At 40.0% G+C, this 15,307-nt stretch overlaps 1 protein-coding gene across 8 annotated transcripts in view; it reads right to left on the bottom strand.

Annotated features, from left to right (window-relative positions):
* The window catches only part of RXFP1 (relaxin family peptide receptor 1), a 157,377-nt gene that overhangs the window by 95,795 nt on the left and 46,275 nt on the right, over positions 1–15,307 (bottom strand). For 4 of the 8 annotated variants that reach the window (XM_004382040.2, XM_004382041.2, XM_004382044.2 and 1 more), the window contains exon 2: positions 6,946–7,083. The exons of 1 other annotated variant lie outside the window; for it this stretch is intronic. In XM_004382040.2, the coding sequence (XP_004382097.1) occupies positions 6,946–7,083 (138 nt within the window). Of the gene's footprint in view, positions 1–6,920; positions 7,084–15,307 lie in introns of all 8 variants that reach the window. 3 more of the 8 variants (XM_004382043.2, XM_004382045.2, XM_012557191.1) reach the window with 1 other exon arrangement.

The following is a 15,307-nucleotide window of genomic DNA, read 5'->3' as shown; positions in this document are numbered from 1 at the left end:
CCATGGTCTCGGGGAACATCTAGCTCAATTGGCATAACACAGTTTATAAAGACAATGTTCTACATTCTACCTTGGTGAGTAGCGTCTGGGGTCTTGGAAGCCTGTGAGCAGCCGTCTAAGATACTCCACTGGTCTCTTCATCCCTCCGGGAGCAAGGGAGAGTGAACAGAACAGGATACAAGGAAAAGATTAGTCCGAAGGACTAATGGACCACAGCTGCCAGGGCCTCCACCAGACTGAGTCCAGTACAACTAGATGGTGCCCAGTTACCACCACTGACTGCTCTGACCGGGATCACAACAGAGGGTTGTGGACAGAGCTGGAGAAGGATGTAGAACAAAATTCTAACTCACAAAAAAAAGACCAACTTTACTGGCCTAAAGGAGACTGGAGAAACCCCGAGAGTATGGCCCCTCGACACCCTTTTGGCTCGGTGGTGAAGTCATTTCCGAGGTTCACCGTTCAGCTGGGGAGTGGGCAGCCCCATAAAACCAAATGGGACTGATGAGGCACAGCAGTCCAGGGACAAGGGCCGGAGGGCAGAGGGGGACAGGAAAGCTGGTGATAGGGAACCCAAGGTTGAGTAAGGATAGTGTTGATGTGTTGTGAGGTCGTTAACCACCGTTATAGGGCAACATGTGTACTAACTTAAATGAGGAACTATTTTGTTCTGTAAGCCTTCATCTAAAGTGAGAGTGGCAGCGCGATTGGAAGAGAGTAGTCGATGTCACTGAACTGTGCATGTGGAAATTTTTGAAATGGTGTATCTTTGGCTATGTATATTTCCACCAAAAAAAAAAAAAAAGGTTGAGAAGGGAGAGGGTTGACATGTTGTGGGGTTGTTAACCAATGTCATAAAACAATATGTGTACTACTGTTTCGTGAGAAACTATTTGTTCTGTAAACCTTCACCTGAAGTATAATTAAAAACAAAAAGAAAAACTGTATCTCCTAATTTTACTGCCTGAACCCTAAAGATGGTGATGAATTCTGCTACCCTCCTGAAAAGTCCCAACCCGCTCACGTGTGATCAGCTGCAGCATGCCAATCGGCCATCTTTGAAGTTTTGCACAGAGTTCAAAAAAATTTTTTTGTATTTCTAAATGACTACAGCTAGTAGAGTGTCAGCTTTTCTTACAGAAACGCACCAAATCTCAGATATTTGATAATAGTGGAGTTTGTTAGTAAGTAAGAACGCTTTCTTTCATACCCTATTGAAAACTTGATTCTCATTTTATTTCTGTTGTTGCTACCATTTTGCACGAATTCCTAGTTTTCTGTTCACTTGTTTAGGTCAGTGGTTCTCAACACTGACTGGGCATCAGAATGGCCTGAAGAGCTGGCTGAAGCAGATTACTGAGTCACCAGCAGAGTGTCTGATCCAGTAGGTCTGAGATGTGGCCTGAGAATTTGCATTTCTAGCAAGTTTCTGGATGATGCTGACAGGTTTGGTCTGGGGACTACATCTGGAGATCAGCAGGTCTAGGTGAATTTTAAGAGAGTAAAGTGATTCTGGTATAAGAACACCAGTAACAGTTTGAAATAGTATTTATTACATAGACATCTCTGCTTAAGAGTGAATTATGATCTTCCCCACATTTCCAAAACTAGGCTTGGGGTTTTCAAATGTTGAGGATGGTGAATGAAGACAGTATTAATTCCAAAATGGGAAGCAGGGATTTTCAAATATTGACAATAGTGAATAAAGGGTGCCTTAAAATAGTGTATACACTTTGTGTCCAATGAAAATGTTTTAATAATAACTGCTTTGCAAATGTCACCTGTTTTTAATAATCAGTATTAGCTGAGTAAACAGAACAGAATTTACATGCACGCATACACACACATGCTGTTCATTTTCATATGACAAAGTCTGGAGTATTTTAATGCACATACAGCTAGAACTTGAGCTCTTCAATTTATGACTTCAATGTTCTATTTTCATAATAGTCTGTGGTGACACCACCATTCCCCACTCATGCCATAAATCCCTCAGACAACAAGTTGGCAGGCACCTTATAAATAGATTGCTTGTGCTATCTTGACTCTACTGACTTCATACTTCCTTGGTTTGGCGTCCATTTAAATCAAATGTAAACACCTTCTGGAACAGGATGGAAAAGGTGTGAACTCCAGGGTAAATGCCCAGCACAGTAGTCAATAATCTGACCTGCACACATTTATTGAGTGCCTACTGTATGAGAAGTCGCTGGGTGGCACAAGTGGTTTCCTAACTAAAGGTTGGTGGATTGAACCCACTGAGTGGCACCATGGAAGAAAGTCCTGGTGATCTGTTTCTGTAAAGATTCCAGCCAAGAAAACACTACAGAGCAGTTCTACTCTGTAACACATGGGTCACTATGTGATGGAACTGACTCGATAGCAACAGATTTGGTTTATTATATGACAAGTCTCTGGGTGGTGCAAATGATTAAAGGCTCGGCTACTAATGCTGTGAGTCAGAATGGACTCGATGGCAACGGGTTTGGTTTGGATGGTTTATTTACCAAAAGGTTGGCGGTTGGAGTCCATGCAGAGGCATTTTAGAAGAAAGATCTGGTTTCTATTTGTGAAAAAATCAGCCATTGAAAACCCCGTGAAGCATAGTTCTACTCTGACACATATGGGGTTGCCGTGAGTCAGGATCGACAACTGTTTCTGCTTTGTTTCGTTTTTAAATTATGGGACTAGCATTTTCACACATGTATCCCACTTAATCCTCACAACAAACTTATTACCCCTACTTGATACATGAGAAACTTGGGACGTATCTAAAAGTTGAGGGATCTTCCTACAACCCTATGACTGTTCCCATTTTAAAAGAAATCAAAGTAAGTGGGGAAAAGTTGTTGTTGTTGTTATTGTTTTTTAAACTACTGGCAATAGAACATTTTATATTAATACATTTTGGAGTGGGAGCCCTGGTGGCGCTGTAGTTAGACGTTCAGCTGCTGACCAAAAGGTCAGCAGTTCGAATCCACCAGCTGCTCCTTGAAAACCCTGCGGGGAAGTTCTGTTCTATCCTATAGGGTCGCTATGGGTCGGAATTGACTCGACGGCAACAGTGTGTTTTTTTTTTGATTCCAATTTAGGATTAAATAGTTTGTTAGGAGATTCCTGTTTTAGCCAATGGCAGAGATGAGGAAACTTTTTGCCTTTTCAAATATACAAATCCTTTTTGCAAAGCTGATGGTTAGAGACACTTTTCTCATTGAAAATGCCCATGTACACAAACACACACTATTTTACAGACGGTTTTCAGGTGATTCACAGACCCACTGAAGATTTTCTTGCATCTCAAAGAGTCCATTGACTGTAAGATATAAACCACTGTTCTGGAATACTTCGCCCAAGCGGTTGGGATAGAAGCAATCGATTAGAGCCACATAAAAATGAAAAGTAAGGGCTTCGATTTTGTTTTCTTTTGAGTACAGATACTTAAATGGTTATAATAGCCAGCTTACAAAATTAATGAAGTGAGCTAAATAGTAATTAAATCCTAATTTATGAATCTCGTGGTGACTTGGTTTGAAAGAGAGCAGAAGTAGGTGAACAGGTAAGCATGAGATGGCAAGGGAAGTTGAGACAGTAACGGGGGTGGGGGGAGAGTTCAAGAGGCAGGACGGAAGCGGGGGAAACAGAAGATTGATGAGACCAAAGGGAGAAGGAGGTCCGGACCCAGAGAGAGGACGGGAAACACCGCGAGGAAGAGAAAGCCAAGCAGAAAGTGAACGAGGTGGAGAAAGAAGAAACCATCGCAGAGAAACTCAGATACATTTCTGACCCGATTTCTGTTCTGATTAAGTATTGTTTTCACAAGAATGAAACCAATGCTTGTTGTCCGAACTTTATGTTTTTCCTAATGCAATATTGCTTTCTATTAAAATTCATCAGCATTTAAGGTAATGAACACAATAAAGGGCAAACGTAGAAATCTGCACATTGTATCTCCCTAAATAATAAACTATAGGTATATTTTCAAAAGATGTGGGAAAACTCACCCACTCCCCAAATATCCCCATATCAGCAGGATACACATGCACACATATACACACGTACGTACGAGCGCACACACATTCATATACATATAACTGCAAAATCAAGAGTGCAGACAAATGTTATCCCTTCAGGTGTCAGCCACAGTTTCAGTAAGTAAATAAATAACCTATGGTTGTTCCTAGGAATTTTTAAATTGTTTAACAGACAGGGCTTCCTACGGTTATGCAAGTGGGGACTCTGAGTCACCGGGAGTTGTTGGTGAGAAAAGCCATTATAATATCAGCTGTGGTAGATCTTGCAACAGTGACTGCCATTATTGCCCTCACTGTGTCCACGCCCCTTACAGTGTGACTCTGCAGTGCCTCCCATTGAACGTGGGGGCCTATTGCCCACCTTTTGGAACAGGACTGGCCTGGTGACTTGCTTTGGCAATGACGTGGAAGAGACAGTAGGCCAGCTCCGAGCCTAGGCTTCAAGGAGGCATGCATGCTTCTGCTTGCATGGTTGGGTGCCATGTGTCCACCATTAGAACAAGTTTTGGCTAGACTTCTGGAGGATGACAAAACACACGTTAAGAGCTTGGCTGCTAACCAAAAGGTTGGCCGTTCGCATCCACCAGCCGCTCCTTGAAAACCCTATCGTGCAGTTCTACTCTGTCCTATCGGGTTGCTGTGAGTTGGAGTCAACTCAACAGCAACTGGTTTGGTTTAGAATGGAGTCATCCCAAATGTGCCAGCCGAGGTCCCAGGCACCATGATGAAGCTGATCCACAGATAACTACAGGTGCATGAGAAATTTCAACTGAAACCAGAAGAACTGCCCAGCTGCTCTCAGCCGAGTCCAGCCTAAGTTGCTGATCTACACAATCATGAGCTAAATAAATGGTTATTTTTTAAGCCACTAAAGTTATTATATAGCAGTGGTTAAGTGCTCAGCTGCTAACCAAAAGGTCGGTGGTTTGAACCCACCAGCCGCTCTACTGGAGAAAGACGTGGCAGTCTGCTTCGGTAAAGATTACGGCCTTGGAAACCTATGGGGCAGTTCTACTGTCCCATGGAGTCACTATGAGTCGAGATCCAAGGACACCCAACAACAACAAGAACACAATGCACGCACGAGAAAGTTGCATGACGTCAAGGGTTATTACTTGAAGAACTGTTACTTGGTCTCTTTAAGATGCGCACCACAGCAAGAGTTCCCAAACTTGTTTCACTGAGAAGCTACTTTTGGTGGTGAACTTCCTGCTCCTACTAGGTTCCTTTTCCTGCCCCCTTCTGCCTTTCCATTGGTTGCCAGTGGGACGCTATCCTATTACTCCACCTAGGACTCCCTGTCTGCATTGTCTGCTGGTTGAGGACAAGTGGTTGGCAGTGGGCAGATAATTCTTGTAGGTTTTTTTTTTAAAAACATTTTCTTAGTATTAAATTATTTTAACAAGCCATTTTCTTTTTAAAAGAAGAAAACACATAGCTAACCAAATGAAACATACTTGCAGCTTAAGCTCACAAATTCATGTAGTATGGTATGCTTGGTCTACTGCTGTGACCTAGAGATTATGTTCCAGACTGAAAAGTTTGATTTTTCCAAGGCGGTGCCTTAAAAAGTGAGTCATACTTGAGGCAATGATGACAGCAAGGCTTCTTCAGTGTGACAGTTAATTATGTAGAACTTTGAAAACTAACACTGTTATGCATGATTTTGTCCTCCAAATATAGAACCTTATTTCTCCACGAGGGAGAAAGCTTATTATTTTATAATATTAACGAAGGCTTTTATTTCTGTAGTGAGTCAAATTCAGGCAATTCAAGTTCTTTATAAATTTATGTTTCCAAGGCTGCAGAAATGGTAACAATAGTCTAACTAAAAGCCACGTTTCTCCAGGTGCTCTGATTGACTAGATGCCTCACTGTTGACTTTACAAGGCCGTAGGTATGGTTGTTGGTTAAATAACAGGTAAGCTGAACGTACATATTATTTTTTCTCTTTTAGGGGGCCTCACTCTCCCTCTTTACCTGTAGTAAGCAAAAGTAAAGAAAGAATAATAGCATCTAACACTTACATAGCAAAAAACAAAAACAAAAAACAACCTGTTGCCATCGAGTTGATTCCAACTAATAGCGACCCTACCGGACAGAGTAGAACTGACTATAGGGTTTCCAAGGAGAGGTTGGTGGATTTGAACTGCTGACCTTTTGGTTAGCAGCCTGAGCTCTTAACCACTGTGCCACTAGGGCTGCAACATATAGGTAAAGCTGGTTAAAACTATACCTTGGAGCCCTGGTGACATAGTGGCTAAGAGCTCAACTGCTAACCAAAAGGTTGGCAGTTCAAATCCACCAGTGGCTCCTTGGAAACCCTATGGGGCAATTCTACTCTGTCCTGTAGGATTGCTATGAGTTGGAATCCACTCCACGGCAATGGGCTTTGTTACACGTATGTAGCACCTGCCATATGTCTGATACTGTTCTCGTCTTTTACATTTAATCTTCACAAATCCTCATAACGTAGGTCTAATTATTAAACACTTTTACAAATGAGAAACTGAGGCGCAGAGTGGTCAACACATATTCTCAAGTTTACGTAATTGGTTATTGTTGAATCCGGTTCAACAGTCTGGCTCCAGAGCCCATATTTTCAATTTCTAAACCATTCTGCCACTAACAGACTAACTGGGCAGGTTTTCTGGGTTAAAATACTGTACACACAATAACTATTTTCCTGAAATACTGGCTGTGATACTATTATGGAGAAAAGAATGAATAGTTTAAGCTAATGAAATAAATGTAAGATGTCCTTAAGCAACATATATTTTGCATATCAATTTTGTTTTCTCTTTTCCCATTTCTCTTTTTGTTCAGAGGCGTCCCAGTGACCTCCCCGTCAGTCCTTTCGCTCCCTTCTCAAGTCCTTTGGCCTCTTGCTGTGACTACAGCTGGCTTCACTCACCACAGTTGTCCTCATCGGCCCGATTTCCACAGTCATCCACACCGTTACAGTGAAGAAACTGAGGTAGGCACTTTGTGATATTCCCACAGGGGAAGTAGCCAAGGGAACACTTGACATCCTGTCCACTCCCGTGAGCAACTGTGACGAGAAGGAGAGAGAAGACACACTATTTGAATGAGGTGATACAAAGTCATTGTGTCGCGAACATTAGACCTTCTCATCCTGGTATGCACATGGCAGCCTCACCTTACTTACTAACCCAAGACCAACTACTTTCCAAGAACCTCCACCCCAAATAAGATGTTCATTTCCGTGTCTCCAGAAGTCACCAGGATTCTCCGCTCTTTGCCTCTGTTCAGGCTGTGTCCCACCTGGAATGTCTTCCACATGCATCTTTTTCTATGAAATATATGTTCATCCTTTATAGTTAAGCTCAATTCCCCTCTTCTCCTTAAATTTCTTTTCAGGAATTTATTGCACTCTTACTAATGGCTCAGAATCAAGGCTAGTCTGGTACTAAAGGAGGAAGGAGACAAAGAAGATTAGAAGAAAGCATGTGCCATGTGCTCATTCATTTATTGGATAGTTCCTATGTGGGAGGGCCTATGCAAGAGTTGTGCATGCAGAATGGAATGAAATAGAATTCCTGCCCTGGTGGAGATTATCATCCAACAGGGAAGATACACATCAAATAAGTCAACTAATTATTACAATTTTGAGAGATTCAAAAAGAAAGAAAACAGGTTCTACAATTGAACATAACTGAGTGCTGCGGCTTTATACAAAGGGGAGTTAGTAGGTGTCTCTGTAACAAGGTGCCATTTAAGCAGGGACCTGAAGGAAGAAGAGGAAGTCACCAACGGGCATGGAGGAGGCAGAAGTGGGGAAGTGGTGGGGGTGGTTGAAGTGGTGATGGAGAGGGTTCAGGCAGAGAATCAGGAAACTGAAAGATTGCTGTGACAAGAGCAGAGTGAGCAAGGGCGAGCGAATGATGCGAGCTGTGACTGATGAGATTGAAAGGTTTCTCTGGGTCAAGTTAAGGGTTTGGATTTTATTTAAAGTGCAAAGGAAAATCAATGAAGCCTAGAGACCACTTGGGAAACACATATACTTTGCACTGCTAGGGTGAGCTGCTAGGGGCAACTAGGAGATTAGGGAGGGCAAGAGTGGAAGCTGGGCTGTCAGTCTGTAGTAGTCTGGGTGAAAGATGATGGAATTTAGTCTAGGATGGTGTCAGTTCACGAGAAAAGTGACCACATTTGAGACGTAATTTAGAGGCAGAATGAACAGAATTTGCTGACCTGGCTTGAGGAGCTGGGAGCATGCAGTGCCATTACTGAGATCCTCTGGTGGCGTATGGTAGGATACAAGAAGGAATATGGCTCACTGTCTCCATTTCCATCATATATACAAGAGTTTCACCACATGACCTTTCTAACTCAGCTCAACACTCAGTTCCATTCACCACTGCTTGGCCTTCTCAAGACCCCACTCTCATTCCAGAGGCCCTATTTGGTTTCTCATCCATTCCCCAATTCCTGGAGCAGCACCTTCATCATCATCATTTTCCCCCAATATGTGGGCTCCAATCTTGTTGGAATTCTTGCTTCAGATTTTCCTGGATTTCAGATAGGTGAGAATATACTATTAAAATAGATAATTTATTCTTTGTTTTTGAGGGAAAATTAGTCACCATTTGTAACTATTTTTCTAAGGAACAATGTGTGCTGAGTACCAAAAAATCACTTTTAAAATTAAAGTTTTGGAATATCACCTGACTTTATATATTTATACCTCTAGAAATAAACGTTAAATAGAATGAGGAGGACTATGAAAACTCTGGGACTTCAGAAAGCAGTTCACATTAATCTCTCCCAAGAAAACTTCCAATCTACACCAACAAGTAATTAATTCAATTTCAGCACTTTTTGGTGCTCAAATTATGTTGAGTGCTTTAATCTTATCTCCCCCCTCCCAAGAAATAACTCATTATAAATAAAGTCTGTGTCATTATTTGTTAGGGACTCTGCAAATTACTTGTTGAATAGAAAAAACAGTGATATAATGTAAGGAGTAAAAATTGTCCCATGGAAGGTATTAAAAAAGGAATGGAAGTGGACCAATACTTGGCAACATTCTACATGGCCATCCTATTCTCACTCTGAAGGGTAACTATGCCATTTTTTAATCTTAGATTTATATAATTTCAAAGATTATTGTAGAACCCAAATATAATCCTGTTGCTCATTATCCTTACCAAGTTTGTAAATCTTTGGAAATTTCTAGAATACTCATAAGTTATGAAGAAATAAAATCAATAGTTTGAACAGTCAATAAATAGCTTATTATGTAAAAATACATTTTTGCTCTATGATTAATGCATGAAAACAATGAAAGTAACCATTTCATTTGTAAGATATAGTGGGACTTTTTAATAACAGCGCGTGCAACATTTCATAGAGAAGCCACTCATCTACATCAGGCTTTGGCTGCACATGGCTGTTGCAGAGCACATAATTTGATGAAGGAAATAGTCAAATCTATGTAATAATGAGTTATGTTGTAAATAGTGTTCTCACTTGTGAAATTATTTTAAAATTATTTAGCTATATTTTTTCAACCAGTTGATTAAAACAAAGTCAAAACAATATACTTGTATGCCGGAGGTAGAACATCACACATTTCAGAGATCTCAAGGGTACATATAAATTGATCTGTGTTGAGGATGATTTTTATTAATTTTTTAGGAACATACTGTAAAAATCAATATTTTCAGAAAATTTCTCTGATGAGTTGTCAGCCTCCACCCACAGACACTGTTTGAAGATATTTTAATTAGACATAGCTGCCTGCGTTTTCATGCTGCTGTCTTGAAAATTCTTCTCCTAATAATTTAGTTTTATGAATATTATTTTTTTATGTCCCTTTTTAAAAAAAGTTATATTTGGAGGTAGATATAGCTCTTCGATGATTGTGTCATGAAATTAGTCCTACATTTTCATAACATTATGATTCAATAGACATATTAGAAATCTTAAATAGGAAGTGATACTCTTTTTATTTTGAAATTTATCTCAAACTTACAGAGAAGTTGTGAGCATAGTATAAAGAACTTTCTTTCACCCAGAACCATTTCAGAGTACGTTGCTGATCTGATGCTCCATCACTCCTAAGTACTTGGTGTGTATTTTCTACAAGCAAGGACATTCTTCTACATAACCACAATAGAACCATCAACACCAGGAAATCTAGCATTGATGCATCCCAAAACCAAAACCCATTGCCATCGAGTGGATTCTGACTCATAGCGACCTTATAAGACAGAGTAGAACTGACCCATAGGGTTTCCAAGACTGTAAATCTTTACGGAAGCAGACTGCCACATCTTTCTCCCGCAGAGCAGCTGGTGGGTTCGAACTGTTGACCTTCTGGTTAGCAGCCAAGCGCTTAACCACTGTGCCACCAGGGCTCTTTTACTGATACATTACTATCTTTTAAATCTCAGAACCCATTCAAGTTTCACAGACTGCCCAAAAATGTCCCTTATCGTAAAAGGATCTAGTTAAGAATCATCCTTTGCATTTAATTGTCACATTTCTTTACAGTGCCAGCTACCAGCTCCCTCTATGGACACCCTCCTCACCCCAGCTGGGCTCCAAAATTCTTCTCTGGGCCACCAGGTCTCCTCTATTACCCCAAGTATGGATGAATACCTTGCTTTGAGCCACCAAATGGCTTTAGGACTCAATTTTTCAGGAAGAGAAGTAGCAGGACAAGGGGCTAATAAGTCAAGTTTATAGAAGAATTTTTGGAGAAGTCAAAAGCAAAATCTAAAAATGTGGCAAAATTTTTTCCTTTTACTATGATTTCTCATAGAATCACATCCTTAAGAATAGCACAAAGCCATACTGTAATAGCACTAATGAACAGAAAAAAAAAATTGAGTCTCTCTGGAAAAGTATGCCCAAACTGTTACAGAAGTAATGGTTCATAGTGGAGCAAGTTAACATGCTATGGTTGTGTAACCTAGTTCTCTCGCTGACCCATGTGCTCTCTGTTTTTGCCCTGAGTTAACCTTGGTGGAGACCTTAGTACATTTTCATGTTCCCTAAAATTAATTTCAGTGGTTGACAATTTTAAAGGGGTGAGATAGAAGAGGCTTTATACTTCAATGCAAATTATCTTTGTTTCAGATTGACACTTCTCATAAAATCTCTCTAGCTGTGGTGCTCAGGAGGTTCACCGTTTCCACTCCTGAGTGACTTCCAGCCTCCTTTGGCTGCACCTTTTCTTAAGAGTTTGGATTTCCCCTCAGCCTTTTTCTCTCTCACTTCATCCACATACAGGGTAACTGAGCCTTCTTCCAAACGGTTGGATAGCCATACCTAGGAGCTCAGATCTCCTTATAAGGCAGCTCAGATCTCCTTATAAGGCAGCATCTCCCCCACAAGCTTTTCCAAAGGATTTCCTCATGTGGAACTGTGAGAATATGGGATGGAATTTGAAAAGATATTGTTATTAGAACATCAAGGGTCACTAGTTGCATTGCATAGAATCATTCAGGTGTGGTTGCCATGGTCAACTTTGAACAGTTTTGCATTTGAATTGTCACACTTAGGACCTATAAAGGCTGTAGGTTGGGTAAACCAGTAACAGGATTAGTGAAATCAGAACCCTGACTGACTCAGTGCATTGAATTTTGATAATCTAGTAAATTTATGATGGGAATATTGATAACTAAGTTTGGGATAGGGTGTGCTGTGGTAAGAAATCTTGCTACTGACCAGCCAGTATGTCATGCTTACCAACTCCTGAGAGACAATCCTGTGTCCTGGCAGAGAATACTAAATAAATATATTACATATTGGGAGTTGAAAAGCAAAAAATCACAAGAAGTTGAGAATCACAAGAATGAAAGAGTAAGAAGAATCTAAGCTCATGAAGTATCTGTAGTGTGTCTCCAGTGTTGTGAGTACAGGCAGAGTCAGGGAAAAGCAGGAGATACTCAGAATCTATTAGGATTCCACAAAAACAGAATTGTAGTCCTACCAGACAGAAGGAATAAGAAAAGAATAAGCAATTTAACCAGACAGAGAAGAAATTAGTGAAGGAAATTGGCTACTTTATTGGGGGCACGGAACTCTGCCTACTATTTAATTAGGTCATAAAATTGAAAAAGGTTATGGTTAAATGAGGTAATGGTAGGCCAGAAAAAATTGTGAAAAGCTGAAATGGGCAACAAAGATCAGGATTATTGTGCCACATTGTCTCCGACTTACATTGTCTTTGACATATTTACAGCTCCGTAAATTGCAGAAAATTTATAGTGAAGCAAATTATGTTTGTTCATAGATTGTGTGATGGAGATACAATTGATTGTTGTCCTGTGGATATTGGTCAGTCTTGCATCTATTAAGCAAGTTTATTTCCGCACAGCCTATGGATCTATATACCACATTTTTATGCACATAACGTGCAACTTCTACATTTGTTTGCCAACCGTGCCCTCCCATTGCACTGCTACGTATTTTCGTAAGCTCCTCTATGCCAATCTTTTTTAACATTTGCTGTAAAAAAAAGAAATTAGCATAGTGCGCTTATGAAAATATCTCGTGGGGTGGGGGGAGGGCCCGACTGGCAAACAAACGTAGAAGGTGCACGTTATTTATGTAAAAAATACGGTATGTGTGCGGTTTTTAAATTCTCCTTCCAATAGGTTGTAACTTCTTATTGGTTCTCTCGTTAGTAAATGTGCTAAATAAAATCTTTAAGACATATTCATATACATGTACACATACCAAAGGAGCCCTGGTGGCAGTGGTTAAGGCAGTTCAAATCCACTAGCTGATGCTTGGAAACCCTATAGGGAAGTTCTACCTTGTCCTATAGTGTTGCTATGAGTCAGAATTGACTTGACAGCATCGTGTTTGGTATTGTTTGGTTTTCTTTTACATACACCAAAAAAACCAAAAACCAAACCCACTGCTGTCAAGTCAATTCCAACTCAGAGTGACCCTACCGGACAGAGTGCCCCATAGGATTTCCAAGGCTGTAATCTTTATGGGAGCAGACTGCCACATCTTTCTCCCTCGGAGTCGTTGGTGTGTTTGAACGGCTGACCTTTGGGTTAGCAGCTGAGCACTTTAACCTCTGAGCCACCAGGGCTTATATAGATATATATTTATAATTTTCCTTTAATAGGACTAACTTGAACACAGTGGAGGTGGACTTTGAAACCAACTGCTACCAAAGGGAGTGCACTTAGAATTCCCTACTGATAAAGCTACAGGTAGAATCACCTGGATACATAAGAAACTCCAGATGCTGTGTCCTGTAAAAAAATTGTTGACTGAATTAACCTCAGCTTACTTGAGAAGAAATCCCTGTTCATCTGGTATGGTAAAATTCTTCCATTAATGGATACACGTATTTTCAACCATTATAAAGTTTAGAATTAAATATAGAGATGATGAGATGAATAAATATATTGATATATAGTGTTTACACTGTATTTAATGTTGGAATAATATGTGCTAACTGGGTGTTTAAATATTATCAATGTTTAGGAGAATTAGGCAATAAAAGAATAATAGCCTACTAGTTTCAATTAAAAATGGATAATTGCATTTAAACATGATTTTATATTGAAAAGTATATAAAACTAAGTTTATAAGCAGTATTGGGATATTTAAGAGAACTTAAGATTTACTTTGTTTAAAATTTATTACAGAGTTTTTAAGCAATTGAGATGGTTTTGCTTGCTAGATTAAGTATTTAAAACATTTAAAACAAATTTAATCATTACCTTTAAAATGCAGTTTACAATAGTGAAGTATATTTAACCAACAGCTTGAATGGGACTGATTGTTAAAAGTTCTATTTGTTCTACTTGAGTTAAATATTAATGAAACAAGAAGTGAAGATGATTGTTCTTACTTAAGATTTATAAATAAAATAATAAGTTTTATAAGTTGAAGTTAAAGTCTTTAGGAAAACTAGGTTTTGAATTTGTTACTATAATAGACAAATATTAATTTGTACCCCAAGTGTGGTAGATACTATTGATTTGCTGATTCAATAGTAATTCACAAAATCCCCTTCTCTCTTGTTGCCCTTCCACTATAGACGTTGGAAAAGCAAAATACTTGCTTTCCCAGCTACCTTGCTTCTAGGTGGCTAAATGACACAGTTCTGGCCAATGGGACAGACACAGCAGCCTGTTGAGGAGGTTCTGGAGGTGCCGGCATAACTGATACAATGAATGGATGGGGCTATTGTCATGCCTTCCACCTTTGTTCTGCCTTGGGCAGGATGTATGCCTAAAATGCAGAAACTATCTTGCAACTATTAGGTAACAAACAGGAAGGCAAGGCAGAAAAAAAAACCACAACAAAATCACAGATATCTAGGAATTCCAGCCCTGAAATCATTAGGCCACTCCAAAAAAAAAAAAAAAAAAATCATTGAGTCAATTCCGACTCCTGGTAAACCCATGTGTGCAGAGTAGAACTGCTCCATCGGGTTTTCAAGGCTGTGACTTTTCTTCTGAGGGCCTCTTGTGGGTTCAAACAGACAACCTTTCCAGTTAGGGTTGAGCGTTTAACCGTTAGCACAAATCACAGACCCTATCAGACCACTAACCTGTTGTCATCGAGTTGATTCTGACTTATAGCGACCCTATAGGACAGAGTAGAGCTGCCCCATAATGTTTTCAAGGAGCCGCTGATAGATTTGAACTGCTGACCTTTTGGTTAGCAGCTGTAGCTCTTAACTGCTAGACTACTCTTAATGTGAGAAGAATAAGCCCGTCTATGTTTAGGCAATGGTGGATCAGGTTTTCTCTTGTTGCAAGAAAAAGCATTCTTACTGAGAAATCAAGAAACCCCAAAGTGTCTTTTCTGCATAAAGCCTTTTTCCAGATAGGAGAAATCGCACTAGGGCAGTTTATTTGAAAGGGTGATTGAATGAGTAAGTGAACGACTTCCAGGGACAGGCAGTAGCAGGAGGTCATACTCAGTGAGTCTCAGGTATGAATTGTTTAAACATCCTTCAGAGTTGGTGGGGTGAGTGTTGTCTGTTAGGCTGCTTACATCAAGCAGGACAAAACATCCGTGAGCTGTCAAACCTTTTCCTAGCGCCCAGTCCACTGGAAGCCCCAAGGGAAATGTCTGGGAAGTAAAAAGATAGTGCAGGGTATGGGGAGACTGTGGGGACTGACATGTAGACAGGTACTTTGTGTGATATGCTCAGGGTAGGGTTTGTAAACTGAAGTTAAAGGCTTAAAAGGAAACTAGATTTTCAAATTTATTATAATAATATTAATTTATAATAATTAATAAGAAAGACCATAGAAGAATTGAGG

Source organism: Trichechus manatus, unplaced genomic scaffold (assembly GCF_000243295.1).
Source record: "Trichechus manatus latirostris isolate Lorelei unplaced genomic scaffold, TriManLat1.0 scaffold00089, whole genome shotgun sequence".
Taxonomy (NCBI): domain Eukaryota; kingdom Metazoa; phylum Chordata; class Mammalia; order Sirenia; family Trichechidae; genus Trichechus; species Trichechus manatus.
Note: the sequence above shows the minus strand (reverse complement) of the source record. Positions and strands in the feature narration are given on the sequence as shown.